At 34.7% G+C, this 13411-nt stretch overlaps 1 protein-coding gene and 1 long non-coding RNA gene across 13 annotated transcripts in view; one reads left to right on the top strand and one right to left on the bottom strand.

Annotated features, from left to right (window-relative positions):
- Phip (PHIP subunit of CUL4-Ring ligase complex) overlaps nucleotides 1-13411 on the bottom strand; it is a 126592-nt gene that overhangs the window by 51191 nt on the left and 61990 nt on the right. For all 7 annotated transcript variants that reach the window (XR_013052864.1, XM_076576760.1, XM_076576761.1 and 4 more), the window contains 4 exons: nucleotides 6902-7030; nucleotides 5287-5512; nucleotides 1422-1559; nucleotides 529-712 (listed from right to left, as the gene is read on the bottom strand). Coding sequence is in view for 6 of the 7 variants with exons in the window: in XM_076576760.1 (XP_076432875.1) it covers nucleotides 529-712; nucleotides 1422-1559; nucleotides 5287-5512; nucleotides 6902-7030 (677 nt within the window). In the remaining variant the exon portion in view is untranslated. The remainder of the gene's footprint in view (nucleotides 1-528; nucleotides 713-1421; nucleotides 1560-5286; nucleotides 5513-6901; nucleotides 7031-13411) is intronic.
- The window catches only part of LOC121830920 (uncharacterized), a 114901-nt gene that overhangs the window by 67358 nt on the left and 34132 nt on the right, over nucleotides 1-13411 (top strand). For 3 of the 6 annotated variants that reach the window (XR_013052867.1, XR_013052865.1, XR_013052866.1), the window contains one exon: nucleotides 7579-7723. This is a non-coding gene — a long non-coding RNA (uncharacterized LOC121830920). Of the gene's footprint in view, nucleotides 1-7578; nucleotides 7881-13411 lie in introns of all 6 variants that reach the window. The other 3 variants (XR_006074251.2, XR_013052868.1, XR_013052869.1) reach the window with 1 other exon arrangement.

The following is a 13411-nucleotide window of genomic DNA, read 5'->3' as shown; positions in this document are numbered from 1 at the left end:
TAATGCCATAAAATGTATTTGAAGATATAAACTGAGAGTGGTTGGGAGATGGCTCACTGGTTAAAAGAACCTGACTTTGGATCCCTAGCATCTGCCCACATACCAGATGCAACACTTGAGTGCATCCTTCACACCAGTGCTGGAACTATGGGAGAGGACACACACAACACAGGAGAGTCCTTGGCCACTTAGTCTAGTCAGTCAATGAGCTCCTGGTTCAGGCAGTGACCTCGTGCCTAAAAATGACACACCATCTGCACTAAGTGCACAATGACAGAGGAAGACACCTGCCATCAACCTTTAGGCTCCACACATGCACACACAGGCCAAGGATACCAACAGGACAAAGTAAAATTTGAACTGGTACTCAATACTCAAATCATTCTAGAAAAACAAACTTGGGAATTCATTTTTTGCCTTAAAATACTAACTTAAAAGGAATCACAAGGTTGAAAAGGTGTTCTCAAGACTACTAGTCAAAAGGAATGCAAGCAAGTATGGTAAATACCAACTGATAATTCCTCTTACCTAGCTACACCAGCTGAGAGCTCAGGTACCACCACTCTTCGGCTCCAAGCAACAAGGTCTCGCTCTGTGGCGATTTCACTTCTCGGGGCATTGCTGTGCATCTGTCGCACACCTTCAATCTGCCCACTGCGCCTCAACCCGACATTTGGTGGTGAATGCACTTCGGAGGGAGAACTTACAGAGCCTACAAAGGGGTAAATCAGTGTGGTTAAGTTCTGCTTAGACAGTCACCTCCCTTATTTACAACCAAAAGACCAGTATTTTCTTCCACACAAAGCTTTTACAGCAAATGATTCAACTACCACCACCATGAGCAAAACCACAGGCAAAAGTTTAATGAAAACAGAAATGTGGCTCTTCAACTGATTGGATAAATTAATAAATCATAATTATGGAGTGTTAAGTTCAGGTACTGCAAGCACAAAATCATTACTTTAAAAAATATCTCTAAGTCTTTTGGGAATTAAAAAGAGTCCAAGGACATTTATGGCTCACAAATTTAACTTTTCTCTTAACATTAAATAGACAACACATAAGAGTGAGGAACTAAAACTTTGACTTTTACTGTGTTTTGAAAACGATATAAGCAGCTGATTTTTCATATTTACTGTAAGATCACTTGCCCAGAAGGAATAAAGCACTGGCTTCTATCAAAGCATTGAGGAAGTAGGGTGGTGGTGAACAAAATCTTACTTCTAATGTTTACTTTAGGAAATATGGACTATCCATATTTTAAAAATTCACTTTTACTGTATAGCCATGTATTTATTCTTCAAAAACGTAATCTTTTGGTAGCCTTTTTCATTTTATGGCTATATTATTACTGTTTAGTCACTGCTCTAACTGCTGGAGATTAGACAGTCTCAGTTTCTCCAATTACTATCTCAGCTTACCTCTGTTTAAACGGCTGGTATTACTGACACCTGCTTCACCAGAACGCCTCAGGTCTTGTTCCTGCTGTAGTCTTTGAATCATGCTGTCTAGAGGACTGATATCCTGGTTTGCTTGCTGGCTTAAAACTTGGTTCAATCCTATGCAATATTATAGAAAATACTAATCAGTCTCACAGAAGCCCATAATTAAATAAAAGACTTAAAATGATTACCTATAATTGATAGGAAAGAAAGAAAAGATAACCTCCATAACCTATTTTTAATTTACAAAAGGAATGATGAGAAGGATGACTTCATATTGTTTATGTTTATCATAATTCAAGCATTCACGATCCTAATGGAAACCAAATTAGTTCCATTATACAACTGAAAAAACAAACACTCAACGTCATATATCTAGGAAGAAGCCAAAGTAGAATTTCCTATTTACACGTGAATATCTGACAACTGTCTCATTAATTCAGCAAACTCTTGGTTGTCTACTATGTGCCTGAGAATATGCCTGTTACTAGAGATCCAGTGACAAATCAGTTCAAGATCTTTGTCCTACAGCAAACTACCCACCCTGATTGGGGCAATTCAACAATAAGCTTGCAGATAAATGCAGAATTTGAAAGATGTAAAAAATAAGGTAAAAAGAAAGAGAAACAGGAACTGAAAGATAGCTATGGTAAGCCAGAAGTTAGAGCAGCCTCTTGGAGAAGGCGGCATTTGAATGGAAGCTTAGGTTAAGCATGTGAAGAACCTGTCAGATCCGTGCTTGGATATATACAGGAATTTCGTGTATTTAGCCCAACCTACTTATTAACACCTCCTATTCACACTAGTCATATAAACACTTGACTTCTCTTTGTTCTTTGAAATTTCATCATATAAAGATACATTCGATACTTTGTTTTCACTGTGATATTTTTCTAAAATTCCCCTTGAAAGAATAAGTTGTTCCCCTCTTTCAGGTCCTTATCAATCTTCTATCTTAGTACATAGGCAAATATGAAATATAAAAGTTATCTTGATAAGTTAATTCTTAAATCTAGCATAAACTGAAGCACATAAAAATGTTCAATCTTGGGGCTAGAAAGATATAGCCCAGCAGTTAAGAACTTGTGCTAGTCTTGCAAAGGATCCCAGTTCAATTCCCAGCAGCCACATGAGGCAGCTTACAACTACCTTTGTTAACTCCAACTCCTTGGAGATTGGACACAGGCAACCACACACCAATTAAAAATAAAATCAATCTTTTTTGACAAGTTAAATCTTGAAGAAAGAATGAAAAAAATCAAGAACATAATAAATGTAAGATTTATGAAACTACTTCCATTAAAACTAACAAGTGGAATAATTAACATTAGGTGTACATGGGTATATAATGAGTAAAGGTCAGAATTTGAGGGTAGACATAAATTGTAAAGAGACTACCCAAAGAATATTCTGAAATGAAGTAGCAATAAGAGAAATCTAGAAAAAGAAAATACCATGTATTACTTGATATATTTTACATGAGAATACTCTAATTAAATATGAAAAATAAAATGACTAGGTCATACAGCTAAAAAACAGAGAAAGATAGAGCTAAAGTCAAATTATCTACACTCAATTTCCTAATTTGCTACTAGATCATATTTCAATGTTGATTAATAATTTGGTATAGCCCCCTTATGTTTACAATTAAAGAAATACATTTAGGTATCAATATAACAAAACTACACTCAAATCAATTTTATTATTATAATAGGCTACATCTAGTTTTACTTATCTTTCCAGTATTTAGCAAATAATTTTCAAAATCCTAAATTTACAAATAGTAATGATGCTAATATTTTTCTTGAAACATTTGGTTTTGTTCTTTTTTTAATTAAGTACTTTTGTATTTCAGAATGCTAAAATAATGACAATTTTGAGATCTAGAAAAAAATTCAAAGTCAATACTAAGAAGTTGGAATTACTACTGAAGTTTCTCTTATGAATCATTGTTAATAACTGCTACCAATCTTGGTTTCAAGATCCCACCATTTTATACTTCTGTTATGCTCTGGACCTGGAGTGCTTCTCGCAGATACGTGCTCTGAAAGCTCACCTTCCAGTCTGTGGTGCGCTACTGAAATTGTGGGCCTTGCTGGCAGAAGTGTGAGTAACAGTGGTTAAGGGTCACACCCTCCTGCATTAGTCAGTCTCCCTCTGCTGCCAATGAACAACTCTCCCTCTCCACTGACGGAGCTGCTCCACTTTACTCACCACCCTATCATCAATGTCACCCAGAGACTGGAAACCTTAAAATAACTACTTCCTGCTTCACTTGCTACTGTAGGGTATTTTTCAGCAAAGAAAAAGATACCTAGCACTACATCTAAAAGCAGCAACAGAATAGGGCATATGGTAAATGTTTATACGACACAACTATAAAATTTGTTTCCAAATAATGCAGTAATTAATTACCTATGAAAGCTTTATATAAGATGTAAAATGGAAGAAAAGTAACAATTATAATAACATTGATATTTAAAGAATAAATCTTCTTTAATTTCTTGTGCATAAAACCCTTGATAAGGAAATTATTTTGAGACCTGAGAAAAAACTAATCCTTGCCAGTTGTACTCCAAGATATTCCATGCATCCTCATTAATTTTAATTCCATGAATGGTACTTCTCTAGTACTGAAACTTCTAGAATATGAGTATGACTAGTTATCAACCAGTAGCTATTCTCAGCTTCTGTGATTATATTAGTTTGAACTTATGTATTAGATATACAAGCCCACTCTAAAAGTGGCAATGGAGGCAATTCTCTGAATACCTTTTTTTTTAACCATCCATCATGGGGGACTGTCTAATTTAAGAACCAGCACTTTCTATCTAATATGTCAACTTTATTTCAATTTTACACCCAATCTTATAGCTTGCTCTATCACATTTTGAATCTTCGGTTCTATTTATAGGACCTAAACTCATACTTCATTCGGCACACAATCTATTCAGAAGCTCTGTCCATTACAATATAGTGTAAAACCTGTATGTATATTCACAAATATTCTTTTTATTCCCTCATTCCTAATGACAAAACTGGTTTAATCTTTAGAGGTTCTTTATTATCTTCACTTAATAACTCAGTCAATGCTACACTTGTCGAATAGGGAAAAAGAGTCTACACACCTTGTCTACATTCTAACTACCACTCAACTCTTCAGCTCATCTCACCTCAACATTCCATGACTTTTCAGGAGCAGCTCTCTGCATTTTTCAGCCCTATCTTCTCACAAACCTTTAAAAGTTGATCACTTCTAAACACGTCTTTAATCCCAGCACCCAAGAGAAGAGGCAGAAGGATTTCTGTTCATTCAAGACCAACTTGGATTAACATAATGATGGTCAGGCCAGATGGCCCTACAAAGTAAAACCCTGCCTCAAATTAAAAAAAAAAAAAAGTGATCATCTCTTTAAATATATACTCCAACATGAATAGTCATTCCAGTTTTAGATTTTTCTCGCTGTTATTAATTTTACTAATATCAATCATAATTACAACTATGTTGTTTATAACTGTTAATTAAACTTTGTGACTAAGTTTTTGAGAGCATGGATCATGTCTAATTTCCTACTAAATATTCAAAGCTTAGTAGGTCAGGATAGAAGAAGGTTTTCAATTAATGTTTGTTAAATGAATAAATGATTTCATTTATGATGATCCTAGTAATCCCTTGAGGTTGGAAACTGCTATGAAACAAAATTATTAGTTAAAATCTCCAATGTTTTAATTATCTTGTAATGTTTATATGTTTATTGGAAGAACTTTTCATTTGTTCAAAACAAGCATGTAAAAAGTTTTAGAATCTGTAAGAAATTAGACACCTATGAAAATGGATGCCTACCTGAAGAAGTAACTCCCATTTGAGGGATGAGCTGCTCCTCCCTGCAATTTTCACGACCTGGAACTAATCTCTGGTATCTTGAAGGATGAGGATTTCCATCAACATCAACCAGAAAAGGGGGAGGCATGAGATGAGGTGCCTGCTGAGTCTGCTCATCTAATACAAAATTGTTGGCATCACGAATAAGGGGCCGATAATCACTATGAAAAAACATTTGATCTGCTATCTGTAAAAAATAAAAAGTTCATTAAATATTGGAAAAATAAAATTGTGAAAAAAATTGATAAAATTTCTAATAAAAGCCTAACACTATACTATAGATTATGGTATTTCACATCTACTTAAAAGAACAAAATGGGACTAGGGTTTAATTTCAGCAGCTATGGCATGTTTAATCTCCAGAATTAAAAGGAAGGATTGAAGGAACCAAAGAATTTTCTATTCTTAAATCATTTTAAGCATATTTCTATATTCATCATTGTACAGTGTAAGAAAATCTGCTGTTTTCTCTGTAAACAAGGGTGGCATGTCATATACATTAAAAAAGAACCCATCATTAAAAATAAGCTTTTTAGTTTAAATGGTAAGTAAAATTACATCTAGGCATAAAATATCGAATGATACTTTTACTTTCACTGATACTATGCTCTATTTTAAATCTTTAGGCATGTGATATTTTTGGGGGAATTGAACACAGAGTCCCAAACATGCTATACTACTGAGCTACACTCCAAGCCTCAAGACTTAAAATACTAACATAATGAAAAAGAAAGCACTGACTCTAGAGTACTTTCAATAATGTAAAATTATGAACTGAGCCCTGATAGATATACAACTTCAAATTTTCATTGGTTAATTTGCAATGTTTTAAACCAAATTGTAAATTATTCATTTATTATGCTACAAACAAAACATTTACTTATTTTAACCACTAGTCCTAAAGAATATTTAGCAACAAAACATTAGCGGATCACACAGTCTGAGAATCACATGAAAGCTAAAGAATTATATCTTACATAAATATATATTACCTATATAATCATTTCACTTACTTTGAAAAGCCCTTTTATGGGCACCATCTTCTATTGAAAGTTAATTTATCCCAACTTAAGAATTCAAATCTAGATTGTTCTAACAAGATATGTAAAAAGTTCCTTCAGAACTAATTATAATTACTATATAATTATAGAAAAGAATAATTTTATAGAGGTATAAATGTCTTTACACTGCTTTCTAAAAGCAAGTCTCTATACTATTTAGGATATGATTCTTTGAGCTGATTTTAAAGATCATTTTTAATTATGTGTAGGGGTGAGTGCATATGTGTGTATTTGCATATGGGTATGCACTCTTGAGTGTAGGTGTCCACAGGGGCTAGAGGCATCAAATCCCTTGGTACAGGAGCTACATATATATGGTTTTGAGCTGTCTGCCATGAGTTCTGGGAACCAAGCTCAGCTCCTCTGAAAGACATTAAGTGCTCTTAACGACTGAGTATCTCTCCAGCTCCAAGCTTTCTATTTCTAAAAATGTGCACTCTCACCCACAACTAAGAAAAATACATAACTCCTAAACACCCATGACAGGAAAACAATGCACACTTATCATACTCTACCTTGTCATACTTGCTACTGGACCCAAAACCAAAAATTAAAAGATGTCCATGAGAGTCTGTACATGCAAAGTGCTGACCATCAGGGGAGCATTTGCAGTCGAACACGGCACCATGTCCTTGGCCTTCAATCTGAAACATATTTAACCAAAAATCAGAAAACCGTCATTAAAATAATAAAGAGCTGGTCCTACCGTTACTACATTTTTATAATGGAAAGATTTAAAAGTATACATACATCCTGATAAAGGGAAGAGTACAGTAAAATTGGTGAAAATTCATGAAAACTTCCAGATTAACAGCATTGAAAAAGAAAGAATCCTAGTTACAAAGCAGACACAATTCAGAAAATAAAAATACACAGATTGCCCCCCCACCCAGAGAATTCTACTTCACATTTTAACCCAAGATTAAAACATAAATGAACCATACATTCCATCTATTTCCATTCATTCCTGCCTTTTCTGTAAAGGCTAAGAACATGGAGCAACGGTAGCAATTTCTTTTGTAACACTCAGAAGTACTAGCCAGAGATCACTGCTTACAAGACACTAAATTTCATTCCTTTTGGTTTAAAAAAAAAAAAAAATTCCCTGGTGGTCTGACTCATCTTTTAATGGTGAATTTTAAAGGTTAAAGAAAAGGGTTTTTTTACCTGATAATTGTTTTCTGTTTTCCAGTTCCATTAATCCAGAACGAATGGATTTCTCCCTGCAACCTGTCAATCAAACAGAGGTGGCCAATCACCACTCTGATTTTTTTGCTCTCAGTGCTTCTTCAGACTATGTTCCAGTTGAAAACTTCTTTAGCAGTGCTCTGAAAGAGGTAAAAATTCTACCCTATCTAAAGCACATCTAGGGACTGAATTTCAGAAACATCTAAAATAGGGAGTTGACTCCCAAACAAATAATAACTAAGGATGCTTTTCAACAACTGTGATTGGATTTCTGGATTAGCAGAATCGGAACACACACATTATCAGGTAAGAAATACCTCCTTTCTGTTCCGGTATCCACTGATCTAGAACAAACTGAACTTGACTGCTTATATACTAGGAAATGCTTGGCTAGAAAGAAGTGGTAACTTTGAGTATTAAAAATTTGGCAGAAAGGCAGATTTAAATGCAGAAGAGCCACTGATAGCTCAAGAAAAATAAGTACTTCAGTCAAAAGAGAAAGCACCACTCTAAAATTCAGACAATAGAATGGTCTCAAAAAGACAACTAACTTTGCCTTTTGATCTCTGAAGGTTAAAAAAATATATATCTAGATAGATATAGATATGATACTTATTATTGATATCCCAGATGCTGACAACAGAAAAGAAAGCAGCTCTCCATAAAATTATTAAAGAAAACAAGTAAGCTTTCCTAATGCTAATATATAAAGAACTTACCACATAAAAGAAATGAATCATTAATGACATAGGATAGTTTCTTGGGTGTAAAGAAACTTGAAGGTAAGATAGTAGAGGAAGGTACCACTTTGGAACAACTTCAAAAACAAGAAAGGACAGAACTACTTTCTCCAGAGTAGTCTAGGACATTAGCCATACAGCATATGCCAGAACTGAAAGACTGTAAGTAGAAACGTCACGATTCACATTTTAAATGTTCAGTACTCTTAAAGGCAAATAAATGCTATACAAGTTTACAAGTAACTAACCACATGAACAAGAATAAAAAAATCTCTGAATGTCTAAGCCATGAGTAAGATGTTTTGGTCATCAGTTCACTCAAAAAGTTCCAAAAGGAAAAAGACAAAGATTTTATAAATGCTTCTGGAGCTTCACTTTTATATAATACGTCTACGTTTCTAGTTTTAAGCTACAATAGCACAAAGGAAGAGATGTGAGTGTAGTTACACTTAGCAACAACAAAGGAAACCTTCATGAGCATGGCATCCTCTCTGGATGTCTTAGTCATCATGCACTACATTTAATTTGGTGGCGGGGGTGGAATGGGGGTTACTCAAGTTTACATGCATGCTACCTATCAATGTGCTCATATTTACAGTTAGTAGATGCCCAGAAGAATATTTTGGCTGAACTGGAACTTATAAAGCTCTAAAATGACAATCATACAAGATCTCTGTGTCCTACATAACACAGTATCTGAAAAGCCATTGCGGCCAGGCATTTTGCAAAAGAGTTCCTGCAGGAAGGCTGAAGAGTCTAACGTGAAAAGCTGTGAAAGAATACATGGATTGTGTTCGAGACCCAAGGATGTTGGAGATGACAAAGGAGTGGGTTTTATCACTAGAGGAAGTTACCAATAGGGAGTGTAGGGAGTAGTACTAGTGCAAGAGGGAGCACTGTGTTGTAGTCAATAGAGCTCAAAGAACAGAACCATCTCAGCTCTCTGACATGAAGACATGGCACTCTGAACTTCAGAATTTGCCCTTCTGGGTTTAAGTCTTGCTAAACCCGGATTCCTCCTTTGGAATGGTATTGTATATTTTGTGCCATTTCATGCTGGAGTATATAATTATTTGCTTTTTTTTTATTTTACAGGGAGTTAAATTAGTTGTTCTGAGTCTCAAAAGAGACTTTGGACTTTTAAACAGTCTTGAAAGTGAAAGACTCTGGGACTTCTAAGTTGGACTAAATGAATTTTGTTTTGTAATATGGCGACAAGTCTATGGAGGACAGGGAGTGAAATGTGGTGATCTGAATGAAAATGATTCCCACAGGCTCATGTTTCAATATGTAATTCCCAGTTAGTGTAACTGGGAAGGATTAAGATGTGTGGCCTTGTTGGAGGAGGTGTGTCACTGGGCGTGGGCTTGAGGTATCAAAAGTCAATGCCACTCCCAGATAGTTTCTTTGTCTGTCTTCCTCGCCCTCTCTCCTTCCCTCACCCTCTCTCTGCCTCATGCTTGTGGATCATATGTCAGCTCTCAGCTTCTGTCCAGCACCATTCCTCCCTACCTGCTGCCAAGCTCCCTGTCAGGATGGTCAAAACCTCACCCTCTCCAACTCTAAGTCATCATTAACTGCTTTCTTTTTTACACTGTTGAGGTCATGGACATTGATCACAGTAATAGAAAATTAATGAAGAGACTATCCTACTCGCATCGTTTTTATATTGTGTATTATGACTGACAAAGTCAACAAGGAAAAAAAACAATTCTCTCTGAAAATGATTTTACCTTTTAAACCAGTTAAGCAATTTATAAATGAAAGTTTGAATGTATATGTATAACTAGGAAGCAATGAATCTTAAAAAAATTAATAAAAACAAAAAACTCTATTTGTAAAAGATATTATATATACATATATAAAAGAATATACATATATATATATAAAAAGAATATGAGGTCTATGATCTACCTAACAAAAATGAGTCAATATAAAAATAATGCATATGATTCATACTATTTATTTCATGTTATAATAAAATAGTTACACAAAACAAAGCAGTGACAAAATTTTAAAACCAAGCAAGACTTCTTCCAGGTGAACTATTCCTCTAGTATGCAAATATTAAGACTATAAAACAAAACTCATACATATTAAACAACAGTAAAAAATAGCTAATAAAAGACATATTCAGCATTACTATATTCTGCTTTTTAAAAGTAGAAGGTGAAGCTTATAATAGTGTCCTCCTGATTAAAAAATTCTATGTGACTAAGTCCTAGAAGTATTTTTAGAAAATGAATGTTAAACCCTTGTCAAGAGAACTGGAGACTAAGAAGAACTCTGCTAGAACTGGGGAAGTAACCATCTCCTAGCTCTGCTGAAGAATGAGCAGTGAAACAGCTGGTGAGAATCCTCCTCTAGTCCTAAAATCATGAGGACCCAGGAAGGTTATTCAAAGACCTAGACAAATCCCAACATGAATTATATCAGGAGGACTAAAATACAGACTAAAAGTATGAGGTCTAATGCGTCAGTGAGGAAGGCTGACCAACTGGAATGAAAAACACATACTTCTAGGAAGACCTCAAAACAAACACAGAGATGAAATAGCTTATGCAAAACCACCCTATTAAAGAAGTATGCCAATTCTATGACCAGCGCCACTTCGCTTTCTCATTGAATTCTTTTTTCATTTTTTAAATGTACAACTAGCTGGAAGGGACCACTTGCACTTGAGCTAGAAAACATTCCAATAACTTCTTTCGGACAGACTTATGTCCTAAATATTAAATAGCAGAGAGAATATATATTTAGAAAAACCTCTTGTGTATAAATTGGAATTAGGCAACACTGGGAAAAATAAAAAAGATGAATACTGCATGGGCCAGTGGTGAGTCAGTGGGTAAAGGGGCTTGACATCAAGCCTGATGACCTGAGTTCAGTCCCTGAGATCAACATGGTGGAAGATTAAGAAACAACTCCACAAAGTGGTCCTCTGACCTTCACCCACACACCTATCCACACAAATGTAATAATAAAAACTAGTTTTAAAAAGTTCATCCAATATACTGAACATACCTTCCAATCATTCCTGTAGCTTAAACCAAGATAATGTATTAACAGATATTATCCATATTCTATTCATCTAGCAACTTTCTAAACACCTTAAAAGGTTGTCACTGTTTTTAATACTGAAATTTCTTTAATGTATGGTAAGGTAACTACATATAAAGTAAAAATAGCTATTAAAAGAAATTTGTACCAAAGACAAAATTGCAATACCTGCGATAGGATAAACTAGTGAATCAACTATTACATAAAATAGAAACAATGTATTATATAAGAATAATTTTGGAGACTCAGCTCTAGAAATTCATCAAAATAAAAATAAATAAGCCAGCTCCAAGTATAATGGAATTCTCCTTCTCCCAACTCTCTGAAAATAAAATGGGGGCTAAGACACCTTAGGAATTTTGATGTCTTCTCCTGTCCATTCTGCCAAACAGGAGCATTTAAAAAAGGTTAATTCTAAACTCTCTATACCACTCTCTACCTCTACCAAGAAACAATTCCGTTCTGAACTCCTAGACCCTCTAGTCACAGCATCTCCAAATGCTGGCTGGACAGTTCCACAATAGGAAATCCACAGGAAATAAACATGGAACGAACTTTTAAAAAATCTGTTCTCTCTACCTTGAACTTCTGCTAATAATGCCATCAATGTCAGAGTACCTCAGGCTTAACTATCTGAATGCATGTACTAAATCTTTCCTCCATGTCACTCCCAGCCATCTATCAGTCAGAGAAAAAACAAGTGTTACACATAACTTTTCATTCATAAATTTCCTACTTACTACCTACTCATACAATTCTTCATCTTTAAATAACTAAACTAGCCCTCCCTAAATCTACTTAATTTCATACTTGAAATATGACTCCTTCCAACAAAACTACTGTTACATTGGTTTGGGGACTGTATTTATGAAAACCATTAGAATGTTTCACTATTTCAATTACAAGATCACTTGAGGCTATTGTTAAACCCTCTTCGTTGTGGTTTCAGCTCACTACCTATTATTCATAAGTCTATTACAAAATTCCTACATTATTTTATCAACACTTATTTTTTAAAACGTATTTATGTATATGAGTGCACTATCAACGCTGTACCAGAAGAGGGCGTCAGATCCCACTACAGATGGTTGTGAAGCCACCATGTGGTTGCTGGGAATGGAACTCAGGACCTCTGGATGAGCAGCCAATGCTCTTAACCACTAAGCCATCTCTCCAGTCCAATACTTATTTCTTATACTGCTCCTCTTATTAATGATTCTTTCTTACTGACTTTATATATTTATTTAACCTTTCACACAGAGTTCCAATTCATTCTCATAAACAAAATTTGGATCATCCCACCTGAACTGACCACTGTATCTTTAGATATAGCAACTGTTCTAATTTGTCTTGCTATTTGGCATCAATATTTATCATTTCAAGCATGTTCTAGTTCTTCAAGTTAACTATTAACACAGCCATGTCTTTATCATTCTGGGGGCACTGATATTTTATAATCACAACATACATTACTTAAATATTTGCTAATAAAAATGCTTTCAATTTCATTTTTACATCATATATAAATATACATACTTCTTATAATTTTCAAATCCAGAGATAATGGTTAACAGATAAAAAAAAAGAGCACTATGCAAGTTGCTCAACAGTATGACAAACTGAAAACTAATTTTTATGTGAATTAAAAACTAATATATGATATTTTTGTACCAATACAAAGATGAAAGAGAGAATCTAAGAGCCTGAGAAACTGAAAAATAATAGTTATATATACTGAGAAAAGTGAAGGTAATTCTATACTCAGAAAATGGAACAGAAACTACAAGCATTCAGAATGTTTTACACAGACACTGTAGATGTGATACTACCTTACTGGACAGCGAGAGGAATGGAGAATGAAAGGGGGCGGGGGAACAAATCTGAATTCCCAATTTCCAAGTGGTTAACATGATAAGCTACGACTATTTTCAGCTTTTCACTTTCCTAGATACACACAACTACAATTACCTAAAACAAAAGTCACACTGAGAACATGCTAATATCAGAAATAGGCATTTGCAAAAATCCTGAGTGGTT

Source organism: Peromyscus maniculatus, chromosome 7, assembly GCF_049852395.1.
Source record: "Peromyscus maniculatus bairdii isolate BWxNUB_F1_BW_parent chromosome 7, HU_Pman_BW_mat_3.1, whole genome shotgun sequence".
In the NCBI taxonomy this organism is placed as follows: domain Eukaryota; kingdom Metazoa; phylum Chordata; class Mammalia; order Rodentia; family Cricetidae; genus Peromyscus; species Peromyscus maniculatus.
This window is presented reverse-complemented; position numbering and strand designations above follow the sequence as displayed.